The sequence below is a fragment of the Clupea harengus genome, chromosome 2 (assembly GCF_900700415.2).
Source record: "Clupea harengus chromosome 2, Ch_v2.0.2, whole genome shotgun sequence".
NCBI lineage: Eukaryota > Metazoa > Chordata > Actinopteri > Clupeiformes > Clupeidae > Clupea > Clupea harengus.
In genome coordinates, this window is record NC_045153.1 from 28310857 (window position 1) to 28327985 (window position 17129).

A 17129-nucleotide genomic window follows, 5' to 3' on the forward strand; every position below is an offset into this window, starting at 1 on the left:
ATTAGAAACATCAAGGGACTCTGCAACAGAGCTGCTGAGCTGACGCAGGCTCAAGCCAGCCGGCGCATCCCTTATGTGGCTGAGGTCGGGCAAAGGGGGCAACAATATGTCACCTTGAGCCATCAAAGACTTCTTGGTTTTGTTGATCGAGAGCTGGCCGACCAGAGCTCGAGGGTTGGACAGCAGCACTGTTTTATAGTACCCTGAGCCTTGTAGTATAGGCTGCAGAAGCACATCTGGATACTCGAGAGGATTCTTCGAGCCGCAGGTGTCCAGAAAGGGCAAGGACGACAGGTTCAACCACATCCTCTCACTGTAACTGTCCTCCAGAAATTTCATTTGAGGTTCTAAATCGATCCCAAGAACCGGACTGTCTGAACCCATACTATCAGTTAAAAGAGAAGATGACAAGTGGATCCCACTTTTTGCTGTTTTAGTTAAGGCTGGTGCCATTCCCTCCGCTTGGTTTCGGATGAGAAGTCGACTGTTAATGTGAGATGGCTGAGGAGGAGAGGGGGGAAAAAACACTGGTGTTGGTTCAATATATGTTAACTAAAGCATAAAGCATTAGAGAGGAAACAAGCCTTTATCGCAAGAGAATTTAGCAGTCAAAAAAAATACTTTTTAATAATGTTACTTGCTGAGTCTAAAGCTGCTTAACGTTCATTGATTTTCATTTCACATGTTTGTTTTCGTTATAGCCTAACTTACTGACCGGACCGGAGTTAAGATTCTTAGCTCGCGACCAAAAACCGAACGGTTGTTAAAGATCACATTTTAGCAAGCTAACAGTTAACGTTAACTTTGCCAAGACCTGTGGTAGCTAACTAGAATGTCACTTCACGTAGTTTGCATTCAGTGAAGAAATAACATCAACGTATCGTCATGAATTTTCACTCTTACCTTGAGGTTTTCCCAGTCAACCTTTATGTACGCGGTTGTAGATACCTATGTAAAACAGAAAACGACAAACAAAATAACATAAATAAAACCTATAAACCGAAAAGAGACCGATGTTCGACAGAGAAAGCTCAGCTGTCACAACACTGTTCACCACACTCCACTCCAGTTCTCCCGGGTGTAACTGCCGTTCAACTGCTGCGCTTGTCAGAAGACAGACCCTCTGAGGAGTGGGCGTAACTAAAGCAAGCCGGTTTTTTTTAGGCTATGACAAGCCATTTTACTCGTAAACCATTGTTGACGGCAGAATTACATTCCATGTTACTGATTTCGTTTAAGCTGGACGTTAAACAAACATTATGGCAATTAGTGAGTGTATTCAGTCAGTTTAGTCCCTTTTAATCCATACATCATAGGCATAAACTAACAAACTGACCATTGTAACAGACTATTCTGTTAAACCAAATCTGCAATAATATGATCAGTAATTAAACAGTTACATGCATTTGTAAAAGTCTTGCTGTAGGCCTACATATTAAAATCTCAGTAAGAATTTGGCAGCCTAAACAGTTACATCTTGCATAATTCAAATACTTTGGACGAGGAGTAACCTTAAGGCTCACAGTCTTGTGGTCTGGAAACATTCCATTTGGATTCCAGTGGATCTAAAAGCATAGCTAAGTGTTGATCCTAATTAAACTGACTGTTATTGAATCAGACTGTAGCTCACATTAAGAGGTCAACAGATCAAGGTCAAATATGACAGTTTGTCAGCACATTTTCTGATCCCTATAGGAAGTAAGTCATACCATACAGTACGTTTTCTCAGAAGAGGCCCATGCAACTTGCTGGTTAGATTTCCATGGTATTATCCACATAATGTTATTCGAACAGAGCATCTTTTCTAACCTCCTTAACAGCAGTCAGTTTCAAACAATTACAAGGCAACTGAAGTGGAAAATGAACAAAGATAGGCTAGCCTAAAAGCACAAATCTATAGTATGATCTGTCATGAAACTCACAATAATACCACCCATTTCAGTTTGTAAACAGAGGAAAGCTATAAATCAATGTTAATTAATGAAAATGAGAGAGCACACAAGAAGGGAACATGGAGAAATGTAGCATAACATATCAAACCCAATGCAAACTCCTTATGAAAGCAGGGTTCCAATCAGGATGGAAAGTCTTAGTTTGGCTAAAAGTACAGGGGAATGTAAAAGTTCAGGGCGCGTCTTACCAAGTGAAGAGGCGTAACCCTGATGTTCTGTTTCAATGTTCTTCTGTCCCATCAGTTCACTCAATTTAAAGTACAGATGTTTCAAAACCCATTTTGTGCTTACACCAAGGACGTGAAACACATTTGACAACATTTCCACAGAATGCAGGACAATTTTACGTGTTGTACATATTTTGCTTGTTGTAATATACTTCTGTAATCATTCAGTGTAATCAGTAATGCAAATCTGTATACAACATTAAAATGAACATCTGACTATCCCTAGTAATTTTACAAGAATGGAAGTAATGTTCGCATGACACAGCCAGTGTCAGACACTGAATAGTGTGGAAGACGTAACTTTAAGAACCACCTACACCTTTTAGGCTCTTTTAACTCTGTGTTATCTGTGTGCATAAGATATAGGGCTAATTGCTCAATGAACCCATTTTCCCCTCCTCCATTGAGTGTAAATGCAATGCCATAGCATTGATCCACACCACCAGCATTGATAAAAGTTTGCAAATATGCTGCAATATTGTTGGCTTTTCTTAAGAAATTACTTGATACCAAAAGTAGTTGTTCATAAAAAAGTGCACATTCTTGCATAGTGTAACTTTGTTTTAAAAAAAAACGAGAGCCTGAAAAATGTCAAACAAAGCTTGTTTATTTTCTAGTTTGCACAAACTTTGTAATCTTTTATATGATTTGTTTGACTGTCTATATACATAATGCCAAAGTAACATAACAGAAACAAAGATATCACATATCATTGACTGGCAAATTATGTTTAACATTGTTTTGATAAAATTAAGTGCCGACTTACATATTTGAATTTGTAAAATATATAGCTTACACAGTTAGAAATATATCCTACTATATTGTTTGAGATTGAGCAATGCTATTCTTGAAAATTAAAAACTATTTCTACACCATGCACAACACCATCCAATACCCACATGCACTCTAATACTGACATCTACAGGTCATGTTCACCGTAGTGGTTTCCTAATAAAACCTTTAGCTCTAGTTAAAAAGTTTTTAAAAATCTATATGTCTCTATATCATCACCGATATCAACTGAATTAGAAGCCTCATCTGTGAAAATTATTGTTGTTGACTTAAAACTAGCAAAACATTTAAACCTTATCCATCCCTAATTAAATGTTCATTAATAAATGTTCTTTTTTCAGGTAGGTTCAAACACAGAAAAAGATGATTTTAAATGATACGGTTTTAGAATAACTGGTGCATTTTAACACGCTACTGTTTTTTTTAATAATAGCTAGTGCTCCTATATCTTTACCAAGTGGTTTGTTACTGACCAGTTGATATGCAGACATAACTTAAACTACTTAAATCTATTATGAAATTTCACATTTGAAACAACTAAGCATTTTTCATTGTACATATTTATTTAAATCTCAAACATCTTATGAGAAAGCCAGCTGTATTATGGTGGCTAAGGAAAATTACCATCAGGCAAATCAGCAGGCAGGGAGAGATTTACTGGGACAAGAGGAGCAACCTATGCATAAAGCACTCCTATGCATAAAGCACTCCTATGCATAAAGTACTCCTATGCATAAAGCACTCCTATGCATAAAGCATTCCTATGCATAAAGTACTCCTATGCATACAGCACTCCTATGCATAAAGTACTCCTATGCATAAAGTACTCCTATGCATAGGAAAGCAGTCAGAGATAGTCCTCTATAAGGACTTTGGTACTGGCAACCAAGCCTGATGATGATGCAGTCACACACCCGGGCAGGTTTGGTGAAAAGCAGGAACTAGATTAGGTTTTCAATGTGAATCTATGCATTTGTCACAGATGTCCTTCGTAAAATTGAAATATCTGACACTTTGTGCCACCAGCCAACCGCCCTGTTCCTGAATAAAGACTGTCCGACACCCACATTTATAGCCGTCCCAAAGCAGTACATAGACATGACAGTAAAGAAGATATAGCTATTAGAATCAAAACGTCCATGGCTGATGTTGGAAAGCAAATGAGCCAGTAGGAACCATGTAGTACAGAGGAAATAGAGAACTGCTTGCAAAGAGCCTGTGATAGTCACTCTAAGCTGCCTGTGCATGGAGGAGGTGAAGGGGCTTCTGCTTGACTCCATGTTCTTCAGGTGACGCCTCAGGTAGGACACCGTGGCCCAGCTGGATGCCATCATCACAACGAGACTGAGGAGAAAGTACACCAGTCGAGAGAAATACAAAACCGCTAGGGGCTCCACCAGGAAATCCTGAATAGTTGTTGTGTTTGAGCTCGTTGAAGTGCTGTTGATGTTGTATTGCCATAGCAGTATCAACGGAATATCAGCAAGAAAGAGAAACTTGTCGAAGATCATCACACTGTATACAGTGCACTTGATGTTCCTCTTCAACCAAATGGAAAAGGTACTCTGAGGCGGTACAATTTGAGAGAAGTAGAAGACATTGAGCCACACCACTGTGGTGAAGCTGCACTCAATGCCGAAAAGCAAAAAATCCATAACATAAAAATGTGAAAAAGCATAGAAAACATAAACAACAGTGACTATTTCAATAGTTGCCATGAACGTCACAAGAGACACCAGTAAGGCCCTCAGTGGTTGCTTGAGCACGTCTGTTCCATCGCGCTGGCAAAAAAGACAGAATGCAAAAAAGACGTAGGCAACTAAGTTGAGGATAGAGACAGGCCCATTCAGCACTTTAAATGCAAGTTCATTCATACTGACTTCCATTGCTACCCCTGCTATCTCCAACGTCCTGAACCATTCCTCTGGGCTTACCATCGCCTTAAGTAGTCTACGAGATTTGAATAACAAACGATCCTGTTCCTCTGCCATGGCTTTGTATGGAAACCAGGTAAAACGTTCTTTAACAAGCTTTGCATCTCTTAGTCTCTCAACAATAATAAATGCACAAAATATGTATGCAAAGTATATCAAATAGATTGTATTTCATACTGACATTAATTGTGATGATGTGTGACCGACATAGACGCTGCCACGAATATGTAGCAAATACACACTTCATAACAACTGTGGAAACAATTTGTTTTATTTTTTAAATATACATGTCTGGCTAAAACGCCAGAGTAATCCATAGCACACAAACAAAAGGACAATGGATTTCTCAGACAAAATAGCAGGCTCTTGTGGGTACAATCTGATTTGAAATGTCCTTACTAACATACACAAACAAATGACAGGTGACAATATATTTTCTTACTTTCTGCGGAGGCATATTGATATCGCATATCTCAATGATTTGTTTTGTAAACTTGCTAATTTACGTATACAATACCCAAAACAGTCCCAAAGCAGTCCTTCATATGCAAATTATGCCTTCATAAAAAAACTTTGGTAGTTCATTAATCCTTCTCGAATTCAAATAATTTTGAATAATTTGTTTCCTATGCCTATCCTTGTGAAATCTGATCTACACTCTTTGTGCTGAACAAATACACCTAATATTCCACAGTAAAATGCATGGCCTAACAATCTCAAAAGATCATTGCTACATATCCTCTCTGCCAAATAAACACACTGACACACACACACGCACACACACACACACACACACACACACACACACACACACACACACACACACACACACACACACACACACACACACACACACACACACACACACACACACACACACACACACACACACACACACACACACAAACACACACCCACACACACACAAACATTCACACACTTCACACTACATTAACACTTCACATCCCTCAATGCTATTATAAATACCACTTCGATTTATGGCTTCAGAGATATACTACAGTTTTTGGGGTCCTTAGTGCAAACCTGGATTTGCTAATACTGAATAGTTGTTTGCAAAAACCCACCAGCGGCTTGTTATTTTCGTTATTTTCACAGTGTTTTGATGGTCACTTTGAGATTTGATACTTCTATAGCACTGCTACCATCAAGTGCTTATACTGCTTGTGAAAGGATCACACAAAAGTAAGTTCATCCTCATTGACACACCAAGGCAGCAAATCTGAAGCAGCCCTAGGCACGTCCAACCACCTCTCTTTCCACAGGCAAATAATAATAACAATAATAATAATAATAATAATAATAATAATAATTACATCCTTTAAATTTCCAGCCTGTTTCACATTGCCTGGTAAGCAGTGGTCAATTTAAAAACCATCTTCTGTTCTGATCAGGCTTCATTCGAGGGCAGATTTGTGTCCTGTGATTGGGCACCTGCTATCCCTCCGCCCCCTGGGAGCCCAGGCTGGGAGCATGATCAGAAGTAGTCCCGGCGGCGTGAGTCGTCACATATGAAGGAGGGGTTCCACTGTGCCGGGTAGATGCAGGAGTGGCGTGAACCGGGCAGGCCGGAGAAAGGGTAGAGGCCATTCCGCTCCAGGTCCGCGTTACGTAAGGCTGGCTGCCACACAAAGACAGGGAGAAAGAAACATGAGTCTATGATTTACCACTACACCCTACAGCTATTCTGATTTTCAATAATGTCATGAAAGCTTCCTGCATGGGGAAGGTCACGACATGAACACAATCACTGCATGACGTATTTTCTGAAATCTGACAAACAAAAGAATACTGAAAACATTAAATCTATTCACACAACATAAGTCACATCACTGGAAAAGGCGAATATATATATATATATACTAAACCTAGAACCATGATGACAATGATATGGCCAAATACCACAATCAGAACAGTGTGGCTCCCACAGTATTGGCACCCACTAAGTATGATTATACATGGACCTATAGAAGTTGCTGGAAACTGTGGGTCTGGAGATACATATTATAAAAAACATGTTGCTACAGGGGCCACACAAATAAAAACGTTTGAAAATCACTGATCTACACTAATGTTTAATGTCTGGGTGGGCTATTCTGTACATGCTATTCTTGAGGACAGCCACTAGGTGGTGATGTGGAGCTGTACGTACAGAGTAATAGATGTCTGTCATCTGAAGGAGATTCTTGGTGCTGCCGTTCTCCTGCATCTCTATGGTCTCGCGCCCCCACTCCATAGAGACACGGTTACTCTTGGGGAAGTCAGCGTATGGAGACATCTGTAAGTCTCCACTTTTGAAAATGATTTTGTTGATGTCATTTTTGTCCTTCCTGAAAAAAAGCACAAGTAACTGATGTAATTTTTGCACATGTCTAGTGACAGACGCTTAACATAGAGGTTGTATGATTAATAATGAATGTAGTCCAACTAATGTACATAAATTGCATTGCGATACTTACTTGCAGCAAGTTACTATAAGAGCAATGGTCAGAATCAGAAGAAGGCCTCCAACTGCTGGTGACACTACTATGGCAATCAGCTTGTAAACTAAATGCACACACACACACACACACACACACACAAGCAGAGAGAAACACAAAGACACATGTACAGGACATTAGACTGAACAGTCTGATCCACCGTTTAGTGTTTATTTCCTAACTAAAATGAAAGCTTAATACAAGTTTAAGATGTATCTAATAGTTTGTTGGCACAGTATATATAATGGCATGTCTTTTGTGTTTTTGTACCTAGTGGAGAATACTAGGGAGTGTGCATGTGTTGGGAGTTATATAAGTATGTTGATGTATATATTATGTCCTGGTAAATTAATACTTACAATTTGTGCAGTTGAATCCTCCAAATCCAAATGTGCAACTAAAACAGACAAATTGTTCATGCATGAATTATCATAGCAGAGACACAATATGTAGTTGGTTCTATATGTACAGCACCATGCTAAATACTCACTTGACACAAACACCATTTTTCAGTTGATAGCCATCACCGCAAGCTTGAATGTAAAACAGTTCAAATGTCATATTACAAATCACTCAAATATGCCATGTTCAGTCATGTGCACAGTGTACTCAGTAACAAACAATACATATTTATCTTGATGTTTGAACTTCAATTTCACAAAATTCATGTAACCAGCGTAATTCAGTGTAACCACAACTTGTTTCAGAGCATAGAAATGTATAATATAAGCCTTCAGACAAATGGAAGCCAGTCAATACCCAGGCAGGTCTTGTCCTGATCGTGGTGTTTGTAGTAGCCTTCCCGGCACTCGCAGTATGGGCTGCCACTGTCGTCTCTGCAGTCGGAGCGTTCAGTATCACACCGATGGCTCTGCACTTTGCACAAGCTCTCCACTGCGGGGTGAAACAGGACAGAGAGAGGACACATTCAGGAGACAGGACAGAAACAGGATAGAGAGAGGACACATTCAGGAGACAGGACAGAAACAAGACAGAGAGAGGACACATTCAGGAGACAGGACAGAAACAGGACAGAGAGAGGACACATTCAGGAGACAGGACAGAAACAGGACAGAGAGAGGACACATTCAGGAGTCAGGACAGAAACAGGAGCCTGGCCAGCCTGAGGTCGTATCAGCGTGCTGGGACCTATGTATGACAAACTTATCAAACAGTTTCACCTAAAATGCCACATAAAATGTGATTCACACATTTAACGCAAGTGATTCTCATTTCTGTGTGTGCCACATGTACTGTTCATATTCTTTGGGAGAAACGGTAAGTGGTAACTACAAGCACAACTGCACTGGAATGCTGCGCTCTTCTAGTGAGCGTCGTTTGGCACTGCCGTCTGTGCAAGTACGGTAGTCCAGACTATTCTCATTTGTAGTTCCACGTTGGTGGAATGAACTACCCAGCACTACCAGAGCAGGGGCGTCCCTCTCTACCTTTAAGAAGCTTTTGAAGACCCAACTCTTCAGAGAGCACTTCCCGTCCTAACTGGCACTTCGACTTATGCGTAACCTGCAATTACAGCAGTTACATTTCTGCACTTCTTTTTCTTTTTTTTTATTTCATTTTGTTATATTTCTTATGTAAAGTAGTATTTATTGTTACACCAGGTTCTATTGCTCGTAGCTTGACTATTCTCTCCCTTGTACGTCGCTTTGGACAAAAGCTTTGCTAAATGACTAAATGTAAATGTAAATGTAAATGTAAATGGAATAAAAAGGTATTATTATAATTATTTCCATATGTGCCCTGTTAAATAGTAATACAGTTGTTACATATGCAACATGCATCTGTTCTTACTGTCCATACAGGAAAATGGCCTTTTGTGTTTTATTGAAACAACCCACTTCATAAGGCAGACACCCCATCCCCGATGAAAACCTAACGGCACTTCCCATGCAAAGAGCATATGGAACACTCAACTGAACCCTCAGAAGTGTCTTATCTGAATGATAAGCAGAGAGTCCGATACTTTTCATAGGCAGGGCATAGGCACGGAAAAAATGGAGAGGGGGAAGATTGCCAGGAGACGAAGGAGAGGAGTGAAGAAAAGGAGAGGAGTGGAGGCGGCAGAAGCGTACCGTGATAAGAGAACTTGTACTTGTGCACTCGGCAGTGCGCAGGGCTCCGGCTGCAGTTCCTCAGGGCCAACTGGATGCTGTTGTGGACGACAGTTCCGTTCACGTCGGCCGAGATGGAGAACATGTTCACGGCCTTGATGCTCCACTCCTCACTGCCATTTCGGAGGTTTCCGCTCCTGTCAGAAAAGCAGACATTACCTTCAAATGCCATGAATGATGATAAATATGTGCTTGTGGTTGTGTGTGTCTGTGTGTGTGTCTGTGTGTGTGTCTGTGTCTGTGTCTGTGTCTGTGTCTGTGTGTCTGTGTGTGTGTTTAAGAGAACCCCACTCACCTATAACATGTGGAGCGTATGTAACCCCGCAGAAGAGAGAGGGAGACATTGAGCTGAAACACAAACGCAGCAGGGTCACACCTAACAGTCATCAACTGGGTCGCCTCAGCACCTACACTCAATCAATCTCCCTGGGTTCTGACCAAAGCCAGACTGTGTTCACATTAGGTAACTGGGAGAGGAGTTATTATCCTCTCCAAAGAGGTGACTGTCCTTACCAGATGTTTTATCTCCCCTTCGATTTCATGCAGCGAGTTGGAATGTGTGCTGTTGACACTGAAGGACCCCAGGAAGGTCTTCACTGTGAAACAGAAGGGAGTCATGAAGACCCAGTTTAGTGTTCTAGTTGATTCCAGGGAACAGTATGACTTTTACAGGGATTTATTGGGCCTAAACACTGAACACTGAAACACTAAACACTGAATTCACTTTGTGTGTTTGTGTCTGTGTGTGTGTGTGTGTGTGTGTGTGTGTGTGTCTGTGTGTGTGTGTGTGTGTGTCTGTGTGTCTGTCTGTGTCTGTGTGTGTCTGTGTCTCGGTGTGTCTGTCTGTCTGTCTGTGTGTGTGTGTGTCTGCGTGTGTTTCATCTCACCATCGGTGCACTCGCGGCCATTCTCCAGGTCGGAGCCGAGGGGACACTCGCAGCTGAAGGAGCCGTTGGTGTTGACACACGTGGAGCCTGCAGGGCAGGGGTTCGTCTCACACTCATTCACATCTGGAGGGGGAAGAGAGGACGGGGGGCATTAGAGGAGAATCACTAACAGACAGACACACTACTCACAACACCCAACCAGTCAGTGGTCAGACCCTGGACATTGCATTGCAGTGAAATGGCTGATGTTGAGCCCACCCCTTATGCAACTTCTTGAAATACTTTGAATTCCTTTCCAGCTTGGTAAGGGTGTGCAATGTCATATGCAGTCCCATTCAGTCCTATGCAGTCCAAATTTTATTTAAATCCAAAGCAGAAAAGCAGATCATATATGGGATGTAATTTAAATTAATGAATTAATGAACCACTCATTAACCATTAATTCAATACCAACAATCCTTCAATGAAGAAATGAATTGAAACATTGAACATATGATGTACAAATTAAAAAATAAATAAAATTTAACGTGTTCATTTTGTAACATTTAATAACATTTAAAGTACTGGGGCTAGACGGTTGTTTGGAGATTGTGCTTCTCTGCAGCTCACCCTTTGTACAAGTGGGTCCTGTCCACGCTGGAAGGCAGACACAGATGTCAGTGTTCCCAGCGTGCCTCACACATGTCCCCCCGTTGGCACAGAACTGCGCGCCACACGGACGCCCTGAGAGGGAGAACAGGATATAAGCTCCAGAGGTCCAAGGTCTATTCAACACAGAACCTAGTGAATAATTAATACTGACTGCAAAGGTGTCAATGGTTATAACACCTAATAACGATATGGAAATGTAATGTGGTAAGTGCTTCCTCAACAGTTTACCCATGTTATGAAAATACATTGTGAGAACAGCAGAGCTGCATGATGTGGTGTTTCTGGCAGACAGACCTAAAACGGGCGTAGTAGGCTTCACTTCCATCTGCGTGGTGGTGGCTTCGGGCAGGGTGGTGGTGCGGCCCTGCGTGTGGCTGGCCGTGGTGCGTGCTGCTGGGGCCGTGGTGGGGGCGCTCTTGCTGTAGGAGGCAGTGGTGGGTCGGCCCTGGGCCGTGGTTTTTCCTGGCGTGGCCGTGCTGGTCTCCAGGTGCAGGGTGGTCACGTCCGTGGAGATATCCCCCTCTCGGCCCACCCCGGACGGGCTGTGGGTGTGGGGGCCTCCCGTCCTGGAGGGGGGGATGTGCCCCGCCGGGGGGAAGGGTGTGCTCGGAGGTGGCCCCTGCGTGGTGTCTGTGGTGATGATGGTGGTGCGCAGGGTGGAGGTCTCCGCTGTGGTGCTAGGCTCCAGCTGGTGGGTGGTGATGGGGATGGGGGAGGTGATGGAGGTGATGGAGGTGGTGGTGGTGGTGGTGGAGGGAGCAGAGGTGCTGGTGGTGAGGGCTTCTGTGGGAACCCTCTGGGTGTCCCCTTCCGTCTCTGCCTCCCTCTCTGTGTGCTGTGGCCCCTGTGTGGCCGGCTCCGAGGCCGTGGAGTGCAGCACCTCGCTGGGCTCTGTGGGCCCCTCAGTCTCAGACGTGTAGGGCTGATGGCCCGACAGGAACTTGAAGAGCGAGTCGTCCCCAGTGGTGGGGTCTCCCCCGGCTGCAGGAGAGGCAGTGGTCAGGCCCAGGATAGTCGTCCCCTCCTCTGTGAGAGGCTGGACCCCGTCCGTCTCCTCGCGTCTCGCCGTGCTCATGGAGCCGGTGGAAGGCTCGGAGGACAGCCCGTCGTCGAGGACACGCGTGACCGTCCTCTCTCCATCCTGGTGGGACGTGCCCGTGTGGCTGCTCTCTGAGGACAAGAACGGGGACGTGGACGACGCAACGCCCCCCTGCGACGGGGTGTGGGGCGCCCTGCCGCTGTAGGTGTGGCTGGTGTCTGTCACGTCTGTCCAGTCTGTCCCCTGGCGTGTGTGGTTGACCACGGTCAGCGGAGGCGTGGAGCTGAAGATAACTCCAGTACCGGATGTCTGCTCGAAGCCCCGCTGAGTGATGTTGGGCTGGCCCGTCTGAGACTGTGTCCACGTGGACAGATTGGGCCCTTCAGTCTCTGAGGATTTCCCCGAAGAGCTGTTAGTGGTGTGCTGGGAGTCCGAGGTCGCAGCCGTCAGTTCAGACCCGGTGGATGTGGCGCCGTGGCTGTTACTGGTCCCCCTGCCATGGGAAGTTCCCTCTACGCTTCCCTCCCAGGTGAAGGCCTTAGAACTGGCCTCTGATGAACTGGAGTCCTCTGAGGTGTACGGAGAGGTGCTGTTGGAGGTGACGGACAGCAGGGCGCGCTCTCCAGCTCGGCTCATGGTGGCGGAGACGTAAGTGCTGTCGGTCTGGGAGGGGGCATCCGGATCACTGGTGGAGGGCCTGCTCACACCGGGGGTATCTCGAATGGTCCGTGCCTCGAGGGAGGGCCGGTGCTCCTGGGAAAAGCTGGGAAGGAGATGGGTGAAGTCTGTACGCTCTCGCTCTGTGATGGAGTCTGAAGTCCAAGTGGTGCTGGAGCGCATGGATTCTGTGGCGTGGTCAGTGGTTGTGTGGTCAGCGGTGGCTGTCTCTGTAGAGATGTAGGACTTCTGCTCTATGGCTAAAAGACAGAGGGACGTGAGAGATTAGAAAACGTTACATTATCCAACCATCTACCAACTCAAGAGTTAGAGGTAACTATGTTGACAAGCATCCTTTTAAATGATGTTGTATTGCATCCAAACCAGAAGCAATATGTTGTTTGCTGACGGACTGTACTGTTCAGCAGGCGTGCCTGTTATGTGCACGATAGCCCACAAGAGTGTGCTTGACACCATACAGATTTAGCAGACATCAGAGATGGCAGGAGAAGATGTTTTCAGAAGTGGCTGCGGATGTAATGATTTTGGGTGGAGAACAATTGGCAGCCCAGCCTGTCTAAGCTAACAAAAGCTTGGGCCCTAAAAATGGAGGTGACTTGGTCCTATGGGAACAGCAGCTTCCTTCCTAAAGCTGACCTAGCAGAAGCCCACACTACAATAATGTCACTGCCTGCAGTTCATACACATGGAATAATGTCATGATAGGACACACAAGTATTATAAATAAATAAATAAATAAATAAAGACTGCATTTTATAAACTTACAAAAGTTAACTTCCTTAGGGAATTACTTAGAACTTAAAGTGACTTATTTCAGGCAACCCACATACAGATATATACTTCATGCAAATGAGAGAGAGAGTTGTTTTGTCTAAAATATAGATATGTTATATATATATATACAGTACATAGAAAAACATATTAATATCTATAAATAGCAAATTAAGTTGATCAAGCAGATGAAGCACACTGATACATATAACAAAACGACAGACTTTGTCTGAGTTTACCCTATGATCAGTGTTTAAATAATGTCACTACCCAGGACATTTAAAAGTTAAGCAATTTAAGGCTTCATTATTTTCCAACTTCCCAAATGTAAAGACCTTTCATTATTTACTCCTCTCCAAATTCACCAAAGCTCCAATGTGAAAAGCTGGCATTGTTTGTTGTTTGGTGTTTTGGGTGTGTCAGGGAGTGACAGCAGTTTATAGCCCAGTGCTCTCAGCTTGGACTGGGGAGAAGCAGAGGATGTCATGCAAACATCTCACAGCCTGGCATTCAGTACACAACCAAACATCTCACCGCCTGGCATTCAGTACACAACCAAACAGTCAACCGCCTGGCATTCAGTACACAACCAAACATCTCACAGCCTGGCATTCAGTACACAACCAAACATCTCACAGCCTGGCATTCAGCACAGAACCAAACAGTCAACCGCCTGGCATTCAGTACACAACCAAACATCTCACAGCCTGGCATTCAGTACACAACCAAACAGTCAACCGCCTGGCATTCAGTACACAACCAAACAGTCAACCGCCTGGCATTCAGCACACAACCAAACAGTCAACATCTCAAAGCCTGGCATTCAGTACACAACCAAACAGTCAACAGTCATCGGGAGCGTAACCGAGAGACAATGAATTCACCACCGTAACCAAATGCAGATGTACCGTAGGCGGACACTGGTTTGCCACGGTTTCGCGTGGTAAATCAACTTTCTGGATCATTACCTGAGAACTATATGGCCAAGTTTTTGTTCTGTTTTGTATTTAGTTTGTTTTGTTTAAAAATAAAATAGGGTGCATGAAACTTGACTCTTTTCAGGTTATGCCTCGCAACAATAAAGTAACACAAGTGTAGAAGATAGAAGCGGGACCATGACATCAGGATGCCCTTCAACATGTAGAATTATTAGCAATAGCACAGTAATGCAAAACAATTGTATGAGTCATACAGAATCTTTTTATGCTCCCCAAGCGCAAGCAGAGATATAACTGAGCCAACTCCAGCCGTTACACGGAGGCCTATGACAAGGGGTCGTCTCTTCAGTGAGTCTCCAGGATTCCACATCAGTAAAAGTTAACCGGTCTATAACTTAGACAACTAATGATTATTAGGAATCGTCAAGGCTGGCAAATGCAATGCGCAGTCTGATCAGAGCTCATCAGTTTGATTTAGAATGCATCATATTGTAGAATAGAAATCGAATATTTCAATGTGTGTCATAGAAGTTATAACAACTTATCTAAAATACAGTCTGTATTAAATCTCCACATCTATTCATCAATACAACTTTGATGGTGAGTTTGGCATGTTTAATCAGTGCTGAGGCACCAGTGACCTGAAATCACTTCTGAGCCTGGAGCTAAAACAGAGCTTTAGAAAGTGATCTATGAACTTAAACATTTAACCAAACTGGCCTTTAATATGGCAGTTTGGAGCAACACCTCCAGCATGGACATCTTGCAGACTCTGGCTGGGGCAGATGACATTTCCCAAAAGTGGAATAGCTGAGTTGGAATGAAGTCATTGGCGTCAGCTTCTCATTCTAGCAATACAAGACAGACTCCAATATTTGTTTAAGATGTCATCCGTTTATTTCCTAGGAATTCATCTCAGTGGTGTGGACAGGAAGACAAATGTGTCCTGGAAAAACTAATATTTAACGGTAGGCTACTAACCCCCCACCCTCCAGTAATTCTCTAATGAACCTACTCACAAATTGAATATGACAGCATCTGTTCTATTCCATTACTAAGTCAAGTCCAAAGTTGAAAAGGTTATCTAAAGATGACAGTTCATTAGGACATGCCAGTAATAATAATAAAAGCCTTTAAGGAGCGTATGTGATCCAAACTGTGCTGTGGAATTCATATATGCTACTGATTAAACCTCGAAAACCGTTTCTTTTGAAGCCCGTATCATTCTTAGAATATCTTAGGCTATTAGATATCACTGTCTGACCATGTTCTGTGTAGGCTTAAATCAATATTAGTAATATTTGTTGTATTGCTATTCATAATCAAGTAATAAACAAATTAAATGTATCAGCCTCCTTTTCCATCTCAAGAACGTGAAAGTCTTACAGGTGGGGAAAATCCCTCCACTCCAAACTTTCTAATTCACCGACACCCACATTGGGTTGTGGGTTTCTCTCTTTGAAACCATACTTTACTTGTAAACATGTCAAAGGGAAACAACACTGTGGTTGAACAAGAACTTTCCATGTATGTAGGCTGCACCTAACAGGTGGATGGAGTCAAGAGCATGGCCACTGTCACACCTGATGGGAGAACAACATTGACTTTCACCAGAAGCAACTTGCCCAATTAGATTTTTGTTTCGATTGTGTTATATGGTTTGTATTAGTTTGTAACGCTTTCCCTTTGAGGCGGTTCATTAGCCACAAGCTGTCGACCTGTACAATAACTCTACGATTTAGAAGACGATCTATAGGGTATGTTGTGAATTTAGATTGCACTTTTTTATAGCAATAGCGTCATAGCCCACATTGTTAAAAGTCCTAACAGATATCTTCTCAAGCCAACAACAGACTACAGAATACTGCATTAAATGATGAAACCTTGCGGGGCAGCATGGTTTTCGGCCTTGCGAGGACAAGTGGCTAAGACGGTGATGGACAAATCCTAATAAATGAATGATCCCGCCGAAGTGCTTACCCGATTTCATTTCGGTGTGGAACTTCTCAGAAAAGTCCCGAGGAATATCTGTGATCCCAGCCAATGAATCCCCAAAGTTTGTGGAGGTTCCTTTAGTATACTCAGTTATGGAAGTAGTCAACTCCTTTGGCAAAGCGGTTTCAGATAAATCAGTAGGTACTGAAAAATAACTTCGCGAGTCCAGTGTGTAGTCCGTAGCCGTTCTCGGAGTGGAGGTTCCATCGAGAGATTTTAAAAGAGTGAAAAGCACTACAAGTACGAGATGGTCTATGACTCTCAAAGTACACGTTTCCATTATAACGACGACCGTGAGGCGGCAGACAGCAAACTCTTAATAAGCAAAACGGCAAAGTGTCAAGGTCCACCATCGGAAACTGGGTTCTCTGTCAATTTCGGATCGCAAAAATCTCATAGGATAACTTAAGGAGCCATTTAGCGGTATAGCGGGATTTATTTCAATGCACGCTTCCAGAGGCTGAATCAGAAGCCTGTATCACATCCGAAACAGCAGACTCCTCCCCCAGACACAGACGATAGCGGTTTCCACCCAATTCCGCTGTACTTTCCTCAGTCCGACTGCCTTGCGATTTATTGTTGATGGTGAGGTCTACCCTAATTTACTTGCATTGCGTATTGTAATCTGCAAAAAC

The 17129-nt window shown here is 43.2% G+C and overlaps 3 protein-coding genes across 4 annotated transcripts in view; all 3 read right to left on the reverse strand.

Moving 5' to 3' along the window:
* Positions 1-1100, reverse strand: part of LOC122128502 (KAT8 regulatory NSL complex subunit 1-like protein) — a 16318-nt gene extending 15218 nt beyond the window's left edge. Inside the window, exons 1-2 of the mRNA XM_042709383.1 lie at positions 904-1100; positions 1-501 (exon numbers count right to left, since the gene is read on the reverse strand). The exon at positions 1-501 is cut by the window's left edge and continues 656 nt beyond it. Of these exons, the coding sequence (XP_042565317.1) occupies positions 1-453 (453 nt within the window). The 5' untranslated portion in view covers positions 454-501; positions 904-1100. The remainder of the gene's footprint in view (positions 502-903) is intronic.
* Positions 1101-3936: 2836 nt separating this feature from the next.
* On the reverse strand, positions 3937-5731 carry LOC116222916. The gene has a single exon (XM_031578158.1). The coding sequence runs from the start codon at positions 4960-4962 to the stop codon at positions 3937-3939; it is 1026 nt and encodes a 341-aa protein (XP_031434018.1). The 5' UTR covers positions 4963-5731.
* A 46-nt stretch (positions 5732-5777) lies between these two features.
* heg1 (heart development protein with EGF-like domains 1) lies at positions 5778-16985 on the reverse strand. Of its 2 annotated transcripts, none has more exons than XM_031559818.2 (13): positions 16480-16985; positions 11368-13029; positions 11032-11145; positions 10423-10545; positions 10049-10131; positions 9831-9883; positions 9497-9672; positions 8163-8297; positions 7894-7936; positions 7763-7800; positions 7383-7470; positions 7076-7253; positions 5778-6540 (listed from the first exon to the last, which is right to left on the reverse strand). In XM_031559818.2, exons 1-13 carry the CDS (start codon positions 16772-16774, stop codon positions 6361-6363), a joined length of 3168 nt encoding a protein of 1055 aa, XP_031415678.1. In that variant the 5' UTR covers positions 16775-16985; the 3' UTR covers positions 5778-6360. The 2 variants fall into 2 exon arrangements, with proteins under 2 accessions (XP_031415678.1, XP_031415685.1); XM_031559825.2 differs by having other exon boundaries at positions 5778-6544; positions 16480-16984.
* Positions 16986-17129: the final 144 nt, after the last annotated feature.